At 49.3% G+C, this 15834-nt stretch overlaps 2 protein-coding genes across 3 annotated transcripts; one reads left to right on the top strand and one right to left on the bottom strand.

The window, feature by feature from the left end:
• Positions 1-5856: 5856 nt before the first annotated feature.
• On the top strand, positions 5857-8500 carry CLDN7 (claudin 7). 2 transcript variants are annotated; one of them, XM_075994114.1, is made up of 4 exons: positions 5857-6533; positions 7362-7526; positions 7639-7723; positions 7831-8500. In XM_075994114.1, exons 1-4 carry the CDS (start codon positions 6311-6313, stop codon positions 7991-7993), a joined length of 636 nt encoding a protein of 211 aa, XP_075850229.1. In that variant the 5' UTR covers positions 5857-6310; the 3' UTR covers positions 7994-8500. The 2 variants fall into 2 exon arrangements, with proteins under 2 accessions (XP_075850229.1, XP_075850228.1); XM_075994113.1 differs by lacking the exon at positions 7639-7723.
• ELP5 (elongator acetyltransferase complex subunit 5) lies at positions 8471-15490 on the bottom strand. Its single transcript, XM_012776847.2, has 8 exons — positions 15321-15490; positions 15101-15161; positions 14932-15012; positions 12372-12592; positions 10635-10816; positions 10018-10113; positions 9456-9556; positions 8471-8849 (listed from the first exon to the last, which is right to left on the bottom strand). Exons 1-8 carry the CDS (start codon positions 15472-15474, stop codon positions 8735-8737), a joined length of 1011 nt encoding a protein of 336 aa, XP_012632301.1. The 5' UTR covers positions 15475-15490; the 3' UTR covers positions 8471-8734.
• Positions 15491-15834: the final 344 nt, after the last annotated feature.

The raw sequence follows: 15834 nt of genomic DNA, 5'->3' as shown, positions 1-15834 counted from the left end.
CATTAAGTATAAGAATTTCTAATCTTTGTTTACTAAGAATTGTTACGATAAGGAGGTGCTGAACCTTATCAATGCTTTTTAAAATTATCAATTGAGGTAACCATATGATTTTTTTCTTTAGTCTACTATTGTAGTGAATAACATTAGTGGATTTTGCAATATTGAAACACTTGCATTTCTGGGATAAACTGTCCTTGTTTGTGATGTATTGCTCTTTAAGTACACTTTTACATTTGGTTAGATAATGTTTTATTAAGGATTTTTGCATCTATATTTATAGATAAAATAGGCCTACAATACTTTTCTTGTATTATCCCTAACTAATTTCACAGTCAAGATTAAGCTAGCCTCCGGGCGCAGTGGCTCACGCTTATAATCCTAGCACTCTTGGAGGCTGAAGCAGGCGGATTGCTCAAGGTCAGGAGTTTTTTTTTTTTTTTTTTTTTTTTTTTATTTTTTTTTCTTTCGAAGCAAAGACCTCACTGGCAAGGGTCAGGAGTTTGAAACCAGCCTGAGCAAGAGCAAGACCCCGTCTCTACTATAAATAGAAAGAAATTAATTGGCCAACTAATATATATAGAAAAAATTAGCTGGGCATGGTGGCTCATGCCTGTAGTCCCAGCTACTTGGGAGGCTGAGGCAGAAGGATTGCTTGAGCCCAGGAGTTTGAGGTTGCTGTGAGCTAGGCTGACGCCACGGCACTCACTCTAGCCTGGGCAACAAAGTGAGACTCTGTCTCACACACACACACACACACAAAAGATTAACCTAGCCTCTAAAACGAGCTCGTCATTTTTCACTCCTTTTCCAAATCTGTATCTCAAATTCACACCAAAATCAACCATAGGCTATCAACTGGCCCAGCCTCTTATTTCCTAAGCAGATACAAATATTATCACTTCTATTTCATAGATGAGACAATTGAGGCCCAAGAATAAAGTCCTGAATGAAGTGGAATTAGAACCTAGACTATTCTATCTGCCTTGGGTCTATAACTTCTTGGTCTGACCAGTATAACAATCAGTGACCAATTACTTTATAAATAATACTGCAAGTTTCCAAAGTTCATTTCCGTATCAGTTTTTCAGAATTCAGAACATTTTCCCATAGAAACAAACAAGTTGGTTGGGTTTCCATACTAGGTTGTTTAACTCATAATATCATCATCCAACATCCCCCTACTGTGGTGTATAACATCTAATCTGATCCAATCTTCCAACCAGACTTGATCTTTCAAACTTTTCCACTGTGACCTCTGGACCCAGTATGTGTCATCATCCTTATATGCCCCACCTCTTCTCTGAATTTACCTTTCTTAGACCTTACTGAGACCTGGCTGTCTGGAGGACTTGGTCCTAGTTCACATACCTCAGGGTCTGCATTTAGACCATTATTCTTCCTTTATCCTTCAAAATCTCTTGTTCCCTTGAAGTTCATGTTTCAAATTATTTCATCCGCCACTTTTCTTTTCTTTTTCTTTTTTTTTTTTTTTGAGACAGAGTCTCGCTTTGTTGTCCAAGCTAGAGTGAGGGCCATGGCGTCAGCCTAGCTCACAGCAACCTCAAACTCCTGGGCTCAAGCGGTCCTTCTGCCTCAGCTTCCCGAGTAGCTGGGACTACAGGCATGCACTACCATGCCTGGCTAATTTTTTCTATATATATTAGTTGGCCAATTAATTTCTTTCTATTTATAGTAGAGATGGGATCTCGCTCTTGCTCAGGCTGGTTTCGAACTCCTGACCTTGAGCAATCCGCCCACCTCGGCCTCCCAGAGTGCTAGGATTACAGGCGTGAGCCACCATGCCGGCCATCTGCCACTTTTCTTGATGCTAGGGTCTTTAAGCCTGGTCACTGGCCCACATTCACTGATAACTTTAACCCCTGGGTATTCATCTTCCTCTTTACACATTTTCCTAACATCATTGTTGATGACTTTAAAATCCCTCAGGGTAATCCATCTAATGGCTGCCTCTTAGCTCTTCAGCCTTTTGTTTGTTTATTTGTTTGTTTAGGAGACAAAGTCTTGCTCTGCTGCCCCGGGCTAGAGTGCTGTGGCATCTATCTAGCTCACAGCAACCTCAAACTCCTGGGCTCAAGTGATTCTCCTGTCTCAGCCTCCCAAGTACCTGGGATTACAGGCGTGCACCACCTCACCCTGCTAATTTCTCTATTTTTAGTAGAGACAGGATCTCGCTCTTGCTCAGGCTGGTCTTGAACTCCTGACCTCAATTGATCCTCCTGTCTCGGCCTCTCAGAGTGTTAGGATTACAGGTGTGAGCCACAACGCCTGGCCAGCTCCTTAGTCTTATCTTCAGTGATCTTTCTCTCCAGCCCATCCTTATGTATCTCCCAAAACAACCTCTTCCAATTTATTGAATTCAAGCCACCCATGATCTTATGATTACCTCCTAGCCTTCCAGTTCATTTATTCATGTATCTTCACTTCTTTCACCTCATGGGGAACTCTAAACCATTAACCCTGCCAGTTTTTCACTATTCATCAATTCCTTTTCGTGTTTGCTCCCGTTCTTACCCAATTTATATTCATGATCTAACCCATAATCACTATCATGCAAATACACTAAAATCCCTTCTCCCTCTTTTTAGCAACCCTCCAACCCTGGTTAATTTCAACAATCCATCTACTTGGGTCCTTGCACCCAACTATTTATTTCGAAGCTACTGGAGAGAAAGAAATGCACAATAATACTCACTGGTCACACTTTAAATCAGTGATTCATCACTGGGACCAATTGTGCCTCTTTCCTCCCTGGGACATTTGACAATGTCTGGAGACATTTTTGTCACATTGGGATGCAGGGGAGGGTTGTATTGGCATCAAATTGATAGAAGTCAGGGATGCTATTAAATATCCTATAATGCACAGGACAACAAGGAATTATCTGGTCCCAAATGGCAATAGTTGGAGGTAGCAACTCTTCTGGGGAAAAAAATGTCAATAGTGTCAAGGTTAAGAAATTCTGCTTTAAATTAATGAGGACAAGTCTCTCTCTCTCTCTCTCTCTTTTTTTTTTCTTTATTTTCTTTTAGACCTGACAGTTGGGTACAAAGGACAAGTCTCAAAGGGTCAATTGACACAGGTCTTTTGCATTTGCTGTTCCTTCTGCCTATAACATGATTCTCTCATGGCTGGCTTATTATTTAACAGTGACTTCCTCAGAAAGTTCTCCCTGACTTCACCCTAGAGCAGACTCAACCTCATCACATTACCCTGTTTTATTGCCTTCAAAACTTGTGTCATTTTGTTTTTGTCTTTTGTTGCCTGATCTACCTCTGTTTAGAAGCAAGTTACATAAGTGCAGTGTTCACATCTGTTTCGTTCACTGCTGTATCTCCAGGGTCAACTATAGTGCCTGACATATTATACATACTTGTTGAACAGTGGACGAAAATATTGTTTGCTTGCAATTCATTCATTTATCAACTATTCATTGGTAATAAAATCCTGACACATCTCTACCCTCTTGGAACTTATAGTGCAGCGACAAGTCTAACATCGAGTAAATAACGACACAAAGTAAATACAGTCATTTCAAACTATGATAAGAGCTTTGAAAGAAAAGTACTGGTAGCTGTGAGAGTGTTGAGCAGATGATCTGACTCAGTCTGGGGTGGGGTGGTCAGGCCAGGCTTCCTAGAAGTGATATTTGAACGATAGCTGAACGATGAGTTGGTTAGCTGGGTAGAGGAAGGTAGGTAAGGAAAATGGAGATGAGCATCCAGGCATAGACAATAGAGTGTGTGAAGGTACTTCAGTGGGAAGGAAAATAGTATGTTTCAGAAACAGAGGGAAGGCCAGTGTGGCTGAAGCACAGAGAGTCAGGTAAGCCATGGTGTGGCACTTACTTGCAGGAACATAAAAGTGCCATTGAAAGATCTTAAACAGGAAATGACAAGCTCTAAGTTTGTAAAAAGAAGTCACTCCAGAGAATAGACTTTAAAAGGACAAGAGTGGGCTGGGCGTGGTGGCTCACGCCTGTAATCCTAGCACTCTGGGAGGCTGAGGCAGGTGGATCACTCAAGGTCAGGAGTTCGAAACCACCCTGAGCAAGAGCGAGACCCATCTTTACTGAAAATAGAAAGAAATTAATTGGCCAACTAAAAATACATAGAAAAAATTAGCCAGGCATGGTGGCTCATGCCTGTAGTCCCAGCTACTTGGGAGGCTGAGGCAGAGGATTGCTTGAGCCCAGGAATTTGAGGTTGTTGTGGAGCTAGCCTGACTCCATGGCATTCTAGCCAGGGCAACAGAGTGAGACTCTGTCTCAAAAAAACCAAAACCAAAAACAAAAGCTCACCATTAATCCAAAAGTACAACAATACAAATGAATAATAAAGAGTTGTTAAAGTCTGCATTTTACACAAAGCAGGTTAATTAGCTTAGCATGAAAAGTCCTTTAATATGTTTATTGGATAAATGAAGGAGATTTACAGAGAAATGTTTGTGAGGGAAGAACAAAGATGGGAAGTGCGAGAGAGTAGAAGTAAAAAATGAAGAGAGGAGAATGAAATGAGAGACAGAGTAAGCAGAGCATGTGAGAGCCCAAGCGGTACAGGAGGTTGGAGGAAACTGGGCAAGAAAAAAGGGTGGGGGAGGCAGCAACGTGCAGTTAGGAAGAGGGAAGAACGACTGATTGCAATGCAATTGCAAGAGGGCTGGAGGTAGCGTACAAAGGTAAACTAACAGAGTGAAACAGAAACAGAAGCTACAAAGTGGAAGGGGAGATGATCAAAGATGAGTGAGAGATGAATGGATGCTTGGGAGAAAGAACAGGGCAATGGCTTAGGGAGAGATAGCAGGAATGCCAGGGTAAGGAGGGAGGCCAAAATCACCTTGGAGGGCCAGATAGTAGGGACAACAGAACGGCGAGGGGAGTGACAGAGTGCACACCAACAGTCCGGTCCAGGCTCCAGAGGGAAGGAGAAATGGGTGAGTGGCTGGGGCCGGGGGTGGGGAAGGTGGAGGATCCGTTTGAAAAGACTCCAAGGGAGGGGAAGGGTAGGTGTGGCCAAGACTCTGACCTAGACCTTACCCTGCTCCCCACCCTCTGTGGCTTCTTCCTTCTGCTAGAAGGAGCCTTGATGCTGGAGGGGATATTGACAGGTGGGAGGTGGACAGTGAAGGACCCAGGCATTAAGTCATGTCAGGGATTGGAATGGGGGGCCAGGAAGGTGGGGGCTGTTGGGGAGCTGTGATTAGAAACCGGGTGTCTTTGGGAGGGCAGAGCCGGAGGGCCAGGAGTAAGAGGGTGCGGTGCTGGGAGTTGTCGCCTGGAGTGGAAACTCCAAGAAGGCTGCTGAAGGGCGTGATTCTCAGGGTTCTGGCCAGGGCCCCAGAAGGTGGGATCGGCTAGGGTAGGAGACAGAAGAAAACGGAGAAGAGCAGACGGTGGGGGCTGGAGAAAGCAGGGCTGGACAAAGAGCACTTAGGGCAGAAACCGGTGGGGGAAAGGGCGGCACCGAGGCTGGCCAGGGGCGTCTCCCAGCTCAGGCTCAGCCGCGTCCCAGGCGCACCTGTCGGGAAGAGGGGAAGAGGCACCTTGTGCCCAACCAAGGGAAGTCCAGTCCGAGGGGCTGACTCGGAGCTTGGGACTCCGGAGCAGCCACCGCCTTCTCCGCACCAGCGGTCAAAGCCCGGCAAGTGAAGGGGTGTGACCCTGGAGCTCAGGTTTCTTCCTCCTCACCTGGGCAAGGAGGGGTGGGGGCAACGACTTCCGGTTCAGGTGAGTGTCCCTTCGGTGACGTCAGGTCACCCTCTGCCTCCCCTCCGGCCCCGCCCCCCCCTCCCGCACTCTTGGTGCCTGCGGGGCCGCGCCCCCGACGCCCTACATATACTCAGGTGCGCCGCACCTGCTCGCCCGCACCTGCCGGCTCACCTCGGAGCAACCTGTTCCGCGCACCGCAGCCTCGGGCTGACAGCCCAGGATACTCTCTGGGGCTTGCTGGCACCCAGGACCGCGCCCATACGTCCCCTCCACCTTTTGCTTGGGTAGGGTCGTCGAGAGCGCCGGAGGGAACCGCCTGGCCTTCGGGGACCGCTTTTGTCTGGATCCACTCCTCCCGGCGTAGCCTGTTCCCTCTGCCGCGAGGCCATCGCTCCACTGGGAGGCCGATTTGTGTGTACTAAGAGTGACAAGATTTGCAGTCACTTGGCCAAGAACTTTTTTGTCTTTTTGGGTGACTTAAAAACTCCGCCCCAAGTTGTCTTTTGTGGGGCTGCCCCCCAAGTTTTGTTTGCTTTACTGTAGGGTCGCCCGCTCGGCGCCCTTAGTCTTTTTCTGAGGGCGGAAATGGCCAATTCGGGCCTGCAGTTGCTGGGCTTTGCCATGGCTCTGCTGGGCTGGGTGGGCCTGGTGGCCTGCACCGCCATCCCGCAGTGGCAGATGAGCTCGTACGCGGGCGACAACATCATCACGGCCCAGGCCATGTACAAGGGGCTGTGGATGGACTGCGTCATCCAGAGCACGGGCATGATGAGCTGCAAAATGTACGACTCAGTGCTCGCGCTGTCGGGTAAGGCCGCGGGAGCGACGGGGCGGGCGCGCCGGGGCAGGGGTGGCGGGTGGTGTGCGGGCAGGGCCCGGTCCCGCGCCGGGGCGCCCAGGGTTGCCGGGGAGCAGGAGGAAGCGGAAGTGGTCGGGCCTGGCGGTGGGGCTGGCGGCTGCGGGCCGGGTTCTGGCGGCGCCACGTGAGGCCGCTCCCCGGCCCGCTGCGCTTTTCTTCCGCCCCCAACCAGGTCTCCACCTCGGCTGGGAAACCGAGTCCGAGGCCGGGGTCATCCCCTCCTCCACCGCCCCTGACAGGCAGTGGCCTCTGACGTCTCCCGCCCTTTTCTCTCAGACAAAAGGGGGCGCGGGGTGAGGCATTCCGAGGGCCGAGGAGCCGAGAGCTGTGCCGTTTGCTAGACGTGGGCCGCGCCTGCGGCTTCTAATCTTATCGGCCGATTAGCCGAAGCCACAAACCCCGTGTCCTCGATAGCGGGTCAGAGCTGGCACGCAGGCTGAGATGTGCGGCCAGCGCGGAGGCTCCGGCCACCGTCCCTGCTTCTCTTTGCTGCCTCCTTTGACCCTTCCCCCTACCTGGGGCAGTTTCATCGAAACCCTGGCGCCCCGGGCGGATCCTTGAGCCGAGGGCGGGGCGGGAGCAGGAAGGCCGGGGTGTCTCGGGAGGGGCGGGAACCTGCCGTCTCAGGTCAGGGCCTTGGACACAGAGGGCTCCAGGCTGGCGCCAGAACGCAGCCCTCGGCTGAACAGGGTCCAGGGGTTAGTCGGCACCGGCTGGAGTCGTCTGAGGGCTGCTTGCATTTCCAGCAATGAAGGCGTCCTTTCCCCTTACCCGCAGCGGCCCTGCAGGCCACTCGAGCCCTAATGGTGATATCCCTGGTGCTGGGTTTCCTGGCCATGTTTGTGGCCACCTTGGGCATGAAGTGCACGCGCTGCGGGGGAGATGACAAAGTGAAGAAGGCCCGTATAGCCATGGGTGGAGGCATCATTTTCATCGTAGCAGGTGAGCCACAGGTCCAAGGTGGGCCATGGGCTCTCCCATCTGGGAGGAGTAAGGGTGGGCAAGGTGCTGGTTTGGGAGCCTTTCAAAATCAGAATCCTCATTCTCTCTCCAGGTCTTGCTGCCTTGGTAGCTTGCTCCTGGTATGGCCATCAGATAGTCACAGACTTTTATAACCCCTTAATCCCCACGAATATTAAGTAAGTTTGGGAGCCCTGCCTCCTTAAGGGATATGTCTGGGGTCCTAGGATATGGAGGAGGGCAAGGGCAAGCCAAGATTTCTGACCTCGACCCCTTCTTTCCACAGGTACGAGTTTGGCCCTGCCATCTTTATTGGCTGGGCAGGATCTGCTCTTGTCATCCTGGGAGGTGCACTGCTCTCTTGCTCCTGTCCTAGGAGTGAGAGCAAAACTGGATACCGTGCACCCCACTCCTACCCTAAGTCCAACTCTGCCAAGGAGTATGTGTGAGCTGGGACCACCAGGCTCCAGCCTGACAGGCTATGGGTGTGCCCAGATGCTTGAAAGGACCTGGGGCAGAGCTCAGCCCCACAGTGGGCAGGGTGTAAGACAAAGGCCTCCTGGTCACTTCATCCCTGCACACCATGTACAGTTCTCTAGGGGGTTGGGTAGGGGAGACAAAAATAGGGGAGGGTGTGCTTTTTGTACCGTAATAAAATATAAGTTTTGGAAAGCAGGCTTTTATTTCCCTTCAGGGCCTTTGTTTTTCTCCTGTTCAGACTCTTGCAGGGAACTTGGAATCTGAAGTACTCCTACTTCAGTTCAAAAAACACTTAATAGAGCATCAGTGGGGTGCGAGGCTACTCTTGGCCTTCATTTCATTGCTATTGTCATTGAGGCCCCAACACCTTGACAACTGACTCTCAAAGGTGCTTGGCTCCCATCATCTATTCCCACCCACCCCTTTTATTTAAATAACTACCAAAGTTTCTTTTGTAATAAAATATAAAGATTTTATTAGGCTTGGGGGGTGTTCTATTCTCTTGCCTTAACCTTTGCCTTCATCTTACTTCCTATCTGGTCTCTGGCTCATAGGGCACAGCCTCCACAGACACAAGGAACAAAGGTGGGGCAGGGACGGGACGGGGGGGTGGGGGTGGGTGGGTAAGGCCAACATAAACAGCAAAAGAATGGTTCTGGGCCCAAGGTCTTCCCCCTCCCCCACCAATCAATTTAGTCAAATCTGGCCAGTCAAATATCTAGGTCATCATCTGGGTCTTCTTGGTCTAGGTCGTCATAAGTGTCTGGCTCATAGAAGATGTGGCTGGTAGCCTGGCCCGGCCCAGGGCGCAGTAGAGCCTGCTGTCTGAGGAGGGAAGAAGTGGTGCTGGTGAGGGTGGGTAAAGAGTGTCTGGATGCGGTCTTCCAGGTGACTGTAACTCTCCCTCAGGCAACCCCTCTTAGGCCTCCTTGTCATCTTCTTGGTACAAGGATACTCTTGTACTGCCCTTCTCCTAACAATACCATATGCTCTTTGCTTGACAGCAAGGACTGTGCCCTAGTGGTCTTGCCTCACCTACCCACACACTGGGCACAGAACAGCAGGCATCTACTAAGCCCTTGTAAACTAACCTTTGCCACACCCATATATTCCTGTCTTCCTAACACTCTTGACTGGAGATAGGGCCACCTCCCAAGGGTCTAGTCTGGCTCAGGCCAGGCCCAGATTGCTCTGAGGACAACCATGATGCTGGGACCCAGGGGTCTAACGGGGAGAAAAGAGACATAAAGGCCCTCTGCCATTGTAAAGGGTATGGGTGGGCAGAGAACCACTCCCAGGACTTGTCTCTGGAAGTGGACTTCACCCCCTGTAAAGTCTGAGAGGTTAATCAGTAACCTGCTGTCACCAGCTCTCTGTGACCCAGATGCTGGGCTCTACTCAGGGATCCAAGAACCTAGGCCCCAACCTTACTTTTCAGAGCTGAACTGGAAGGGCAGGGTCAGGCTATCTCTAGCTTCTCTCTCTTCCTTGGACAGATGAAGGTTAAAGGTCAAATGAGTCGTGGGGTCCACCTGTAGGTACAAAGGATGCTGCCACTCTGCCCCATCCCTGGAATCCCCAACCCCAACCCCCAACTGCTAGTTTTTTTTTTTGAGACAGAGTCTTGCTTTGTTGCCTAGGCTAGAGTGAGTGCCGTGGCATCAGCCTAGCTCACAGCAACCTTAAACTCCTGGGCTCAAGCAATCCTGTTGCCTCAGCCTCCCAAGTAGCTGGGACTACAGGCATGAGCCACCATGCTCGGCTCATTTTTTCTATATAAATTTGTTGGCCAATTAATTTCTTTCTATTTATAGTAGAGACGGAGTCTCGCTCTTGCTCAGGCTGATTTCGAACTCCTGACCTTGAGCAATCCGCCTGCCTTGGCCTCCCAGAGTGCTAGGATTACAGGCCTGAGCCACCACACCAGGCCTGCTACAGTTTTTATTTTTGTCTCTCCTGCCAGGCCCTAAGCTCCATTAGCATTCGTAGATACCCGGAGTGTATGAGGATCTGGGTGGGGCGGGGAGTCCACAGGGGGCCCCTCTTGGAGATCTAGGCTGAAGTCTGGAAGGATGCAGAACCACTGAGTCTGGGGAGAAGAAAGAAGAGAGTTAAAAAGGTTTTTTCCACCTTGGTAACAAACCAGAGAGAATGCAGGATCTCACATCCTCAGCCCCCAATCACCTTTCAGCCCTTGCCCTCAACTTTTAAATCCTCCTTAAAGTCCCTCCATATGGACTTACTCCGTCTTCCTTCTAGAAACCCCCCCAGTCTTCTCAAAATCCTTTTCCATTTCTGGGAAGATGGTGTCTTTCACTGGTTAAGCTCACAGACTCTGAGTTAAGTAATTCTTAACGTTCAAATCCTGTCTCTGCCACTCATTTTATAACCTTGGGTAACTGATTTAAATTTAAACTTCTTTGGACTAGTTTCCCAGTCTGCAACATGGGGATAAACAATCTACCTCACAGGATAGCTGTGAATAAAGGAGATACATGATAGAAAACACAGAGAAGGACTCAATCACATCAGCTTTTTTATTGTTCTTCTCATTATGTCACCCCTCTCTATGACCCTGATCTCCAGTTCTTCCCCGCTGCTTCTCCTGACCTGGTGAGTTGGGCGCTGTCGAGGCCTCCGACAGAGGATGTGGGCTGAGGTCTGGCTCATTGTACCACCCAGGGCCACCTCAGTCTGAGCAAGGCTGCTCAGTGCTCCCACGGGGCCTGGGCCGTGAAGCTCTTCATGTAGCAAGCCCAGCACACGTACCTGCCCCACTGGGGAGCTGTCACCTGGAGAGGGACAAGAAATGTAGGGCACAAGGAACAGTAGGGAGCATTCAGGATGGTGGCCTGGGAGCAAAGAGTGAAGAGGAGAAAAAGGAGAGGCCCACATTCCATCACAGCTGTACCCTAATCCTGACTTACCTTGGCCAATCTCACTGTCTTGCTCTGAGCCTCTTCTAGCCCACACCTTAATACACCTTCTTTTTGATTTGAGAAGGAGTCTCACTGTTGCCTGAGCTAGAGAGAGTGCTGTGGCATCAGCCTAGCTCACAGCAACCTCAAACTCCTGGACTCAAGTGATCCTTCTGTCTCAGCCTCCCAAGTAGCTGGGACTACAGGGACATGCCACCATGCCTGGCTAATTTGTTTTCTATATATTTTTTAGCTGGCCAATTAATTTGTTTCTATTTATAGTAGAGATGGGGTCTCGCTCTTGCTCAGGCTGGTTTCGAACTCCTGACCTCGAGCGATCCACCTGCCTCGGCTTCCCAGAGTGCTAGGATTACAGGTGTGAGCCGCCACGCCCAGCCAATACACCTTCTTATTCCAATATAAATCTAATCAAGACACCACTCAGACTTCAGTCCTTCAGCAGCTCCTCGCAGCCTTCAGGACGGAATGAACACTTTTGGGGTCTGGTGTCTGTTTACGTTCTAGCCTCATATCTCACATACTAAACTACTTGCAGTTTTTGCAGCTTGCCAGGATCTCAATCAGTGCCTTTGATTCCCTCCCTTCTTTACTTTTTGGGAGCATTTTCAGAGGCCAGGCACTACACTAAACACGTCAACACAACATTTTAATCCTAATACTATTCCCTTCCCCATTTAAAGAGGAAACAGAAACACTGAGAGATCAAGTACCTTAATACAAAGCTAGGTGTGTTTTAACTCCAAAGCCCATTCAAATGCCCATAGTGGACTCCAGGGCTAGTCCCAGTGCCCCTGCCTGGCCGAATTTGCCTGACTGACCCCTTGCTCTTCAAGATAGTTCCCTTCTTAAGATAACCTGTGAATATTGCTATATCATCATGGCCTGTATCAGACTATCTTATAACTGCCTGTTTACCTGTCTGTATCCTTTATGGAACTTTGAACTCCTGGAAGACAAGGACCCAACTATGAGGTTAGTCTTTATTTTTCTATTAGCTAGAATTGGACCTGACGTACTATATATTTAATGTTTGTTGAATGAATGAATGAGAAAAAAGTACTTGAAAAGCTGGGCACAGTAGTATGCACTTATAGTCCCAACTACTCAGGAGGCTGAGGCAGAAGGATCGCTTCAGTACAGGAGTTTGAGGCCAGCTTGGGCAACATAGTGGGATCCTATTGCTTGGCCGGGGGGGGGGGGGGGGGGGGGGGGAGGCCATTTGGAGGGAAAAAAAAAAAGAATGGTAGATGGCATATGGGGAAGTAAAAAACCAGAAAATAAAGTTAAAGAGATGGAAGAAGGTCTGGTTGGAGATCCCTGCTGTTTCTCCTTAGGGTGGAAAGGAAATGGGACACATTTCTTGACAGAGGCAGATGTATGATGGGAAGCAATGAAGGAGGGGTCTCACTAGGGCAGGAGTTCTGATGGCTCAAGGCATGCAGGGTCTGGCAGAGTGTGGTGCAGGGAAGGTGAAGCAACAGCCAGCTGAGTGAATCGAGAGCAATGGTGACAGGACCAGGATCTGTCCTCTTGCACATGGCCGTCAAGGCTCCCAGGGGTCCCCCAGGAAGGGTCTCCCCAGTTTTTGACCAGTTGAGAGGGTCTCTGAAGAAGTCATGGTAAACCAGACTGCAAAGGGAAAATAGGAGAAAACATAATGTTGCCCCTTCCCAATCAATCTCAAACTTCATCCTCTGATCTTTGTGGCTCTGTTTTCTTAATTTTCACTAATATCCTAAATATTAGCAAAGGATAACTGCTGAGAGAATATAGTGATTGAGACCAGACAGCCTGAACTCCAAGCTTGGCTTTGCTACTTGCCCAAGGTCACCTAACTGAGAAATTACTTAATCTCTCTAAGACTGTTTCTTCATTTGTGAAATGGAGATGCCAACCTCTAGGCATTTAGCATAGTGCTTGACACATGCTAAATGCTTCATAAATGTTAAGTTATCACCATTATCAAATATTTCCTGAGTGGTATATAAAGTATATCATTCTCTGGATTAATAAAGAGAAAGTAGAAGACATGAGGCATGATTCCTGCCTACAGAACGGCTTACAGAAAGCCAAGGATTAAGTTATGAAGAACTAACTATAGAAAAATATAATTCAGCCTAGAAAAGGGAGAGTGACATGGGCTGGAAATCCTGGGAAAGCTCCATGGTAGCAGAACTTGTCATAAAGCACCACCTCTTGTCACAAAAATGGCTGATATAAAATTAGAGCTCAATGCATACATGTATGCTACTATTATCTACTGAGCTGTCCAAACTAGGAAGCAGAAAAGCATTCTACTGACCAGGCCCAGTGGCTTGCTGCCTGTAATCCTAGCACTCTTGGAGGCCAAGGCGGGCGGACTGCTCAAGGTCAGGAGTTCGAAACCAGCCTGGGCAAGAGCGAGATCCTATGTCTACTATAAATAGAAAGAAATTAATTGGCCAACTAATATATATAGAAAAAATGAGCCAGGCATGGTGGCGCATGCCTATAGTCCCAGCTACTCGGGAGGCTGAGGCAGAAGGATTGCCTGAGCCCAGGAGTTTGAGGTTGCTGTTAGCTAGGCTGATGCCACAGCACTCACTCTAGCCTGGGCAACAAAGGGTGACTCTGTCTCAAAAAAAAAAAAAAAAAGAAAGAAATCAATTGAACAACTAAAAATATATAGAAAAATTAGCTGGGCATGGTGGTGCGCACCTGTAGTCCCTGTTACTTGGGAGGCTGAGGCAGGAAGATTGCTTGAGCCCAGGAGTCTGAGGTTGCTGTGAGCTAGGCTGACATCATGGCATGGCACTCTAGCCCCAGCAACAGCATGAGCCTCTGTGTAAAAAAAAAAAAAAAAAGGTTGGTCCGAGTGCCGTGGTGTTTACAACTAATTGATCACAACCAGTTACAGATTCCTTTGTTCCTTCTCCACTCCCACTGCTCCACTTGACCAGCCTTAAAAAAAAACAATTCCACTAATGTTTTTTTTCTCCTGCCCCCCCCACCCCCGTTTTTGGAGACGGGGTCTTGCTTTGTCACCCAGGCTGGAGTGCAGTGGTGCGATCATAGCTCACTGTAACCTTATAACTCCAGGGCTCAAATGATCCTGCCACCTCAGCCTCCCGAGTAGCTGGGACTACAGGTGTGCACCACCACCAGCTAATTTTTAAACTTTTTGTAGAGACAGGGTCTTCCTATGTTGCCCAGGCTGGTCCTGCTTTGGGCTCCCAAAGTGCTGGGATTACAGGCATGAGCCACGTTGCCAGGCCTACTAATGGTTCTTAACCTCTCCTGACCAGGCACATCTGGATAATTTCTTCTATCTCACATCAGTCAATAAGTCCTGGGAATTTTACCCACTAATGTCTTTTTACACTAGTTCTAAACTCTCCACCCCTACTGCTACTGTGTTAAACCAGGTCTCTGTGACTTTCTACCATTATTTTCTAAGACTCATTAGGGCAGCGAACAGGTCTGTCTCATTCACTGTTGTTTCTCCAGTGTCTAGCACAGCAACTGGTGCTCAGAATATATATACACCTAATAAGTGAACCTGTATTGATGGATTGCTGCATTAGTCTTCCCACATGGTGCCCCTGTCTCCAGGCTGCCATCTTCCAATCCTTTCTCTATACCGCGGTACATGGATTAGTGTTTCTAATGGGTATGGTGTCATCACTCTTCTCCCAAATTTTCAAATGACTCCCCACTGCCTTTAGGACAACAATCTAAACTCCTTTTCATGCTCTGTAAGACCATTTACAATCAGGTACAACTTCTATGATCTCTGCTTTGGATTCTCCAAATACCTCTCCTCCATTCCTCTTACTAATTCTTGCCTTCTGAAGGATCCATACCCGTTCATTTAATGAATATTTAAATAGCTGCTACTACATAGCAGGTTCCGCGCTTGTTGCTGTAAACGAAGAGCCGTAGCAACAGAGGTCCCACATCTAATGAAATATCTTCCAATTTGGACTTACCGGTTGTTGATATCGGAGTCGAAACCTTCACGAAACTCTTCTTCGCTCACTTCACAGCCCAGGATGTGGACTTGCTCCCCACTGAGGCAGAGACGAGAAGGGAGGGTCAAAGAGTACGGCACAAGCTCCTTTTCCAGGGTAGAACCGGGAGACGCTGAAGGATACTCACCTCAGAGCAGATTTCTTGATCAGCGCCTTCAAAAGACTGCGCCCCTCCCACTCCACGGAATCTGGAGAGAGCAAGGGAAGAATGGAGTGTTGAGAGCAGTGGGGTTTCCGCCTTCACGAAACCGTCGCGACTTCCAACCCTAGCCAGTGACTCACGGCCCTTCCTCTCCTCTCCCGCCCCCTGAGCCAGGCCCAGAACCCCCTGTGCCGCCCGCTCTCACCCCGAAGCAGCATCAGGCCGCCAAGGCCCAAGAGCGAATCCATCATCTCGGACTTGCGTCCGGTGTCTCCTCGGGCGCCCCCTGATGGCGTCATGGCCCACAGCCCGCCCCCTCCAGGTGAAAGGGGCGGGGCATTCATGATTCCTCCCACCATTAAGAGCTAACCTAGTCTGGAATGAGAGATGATTGCGTTCAATAGTCCCAGGGGGATTTAACGGAGGACACCCTCCAAAGCCCTAGCGCACACTTATAGGAACCACACCCGCGATTTACATAGTCACTGTGACTGGGGCGGGAAGAGCCGTTGGGGCAGTTGTCAATGGCGGGAGGGAAGAGGCCCCACGAGGCGCCCTCCCGCCCAGTCCGGACTACAAGGGCAAGTGACGTTCACCCAGCCCAGACCACGCCGTTCGAGGCGGGGCCTGCTTCGTCCTAGGCCCCGCCCCGCAGCCAACTTCAGCGCGTGCGCGATGCTGCAGCCTTGTTCGGAGCATTCTCCGCTTTGCTTATCCCT

The sequence above is a fragment of the Microcebus murinus genome, chromosome 18 (assembly GCF_040939455.1).
Source record: "Microcebus murinus isolate Inina chromosome 18, M.murinus_Inina_mat1.0, whole genome shotgun sequence".
Lineage (NCBI taxonomy): Eukaryota > Metazoa > Chordata > Mammalia > Primates > Cheirogaleidae > Microcebus > Microcebus murinus.
Note: the sequence above shows the minus strand (reverse complement) of the source record. Positions and strands in the feature narration are given on the sequence as shown.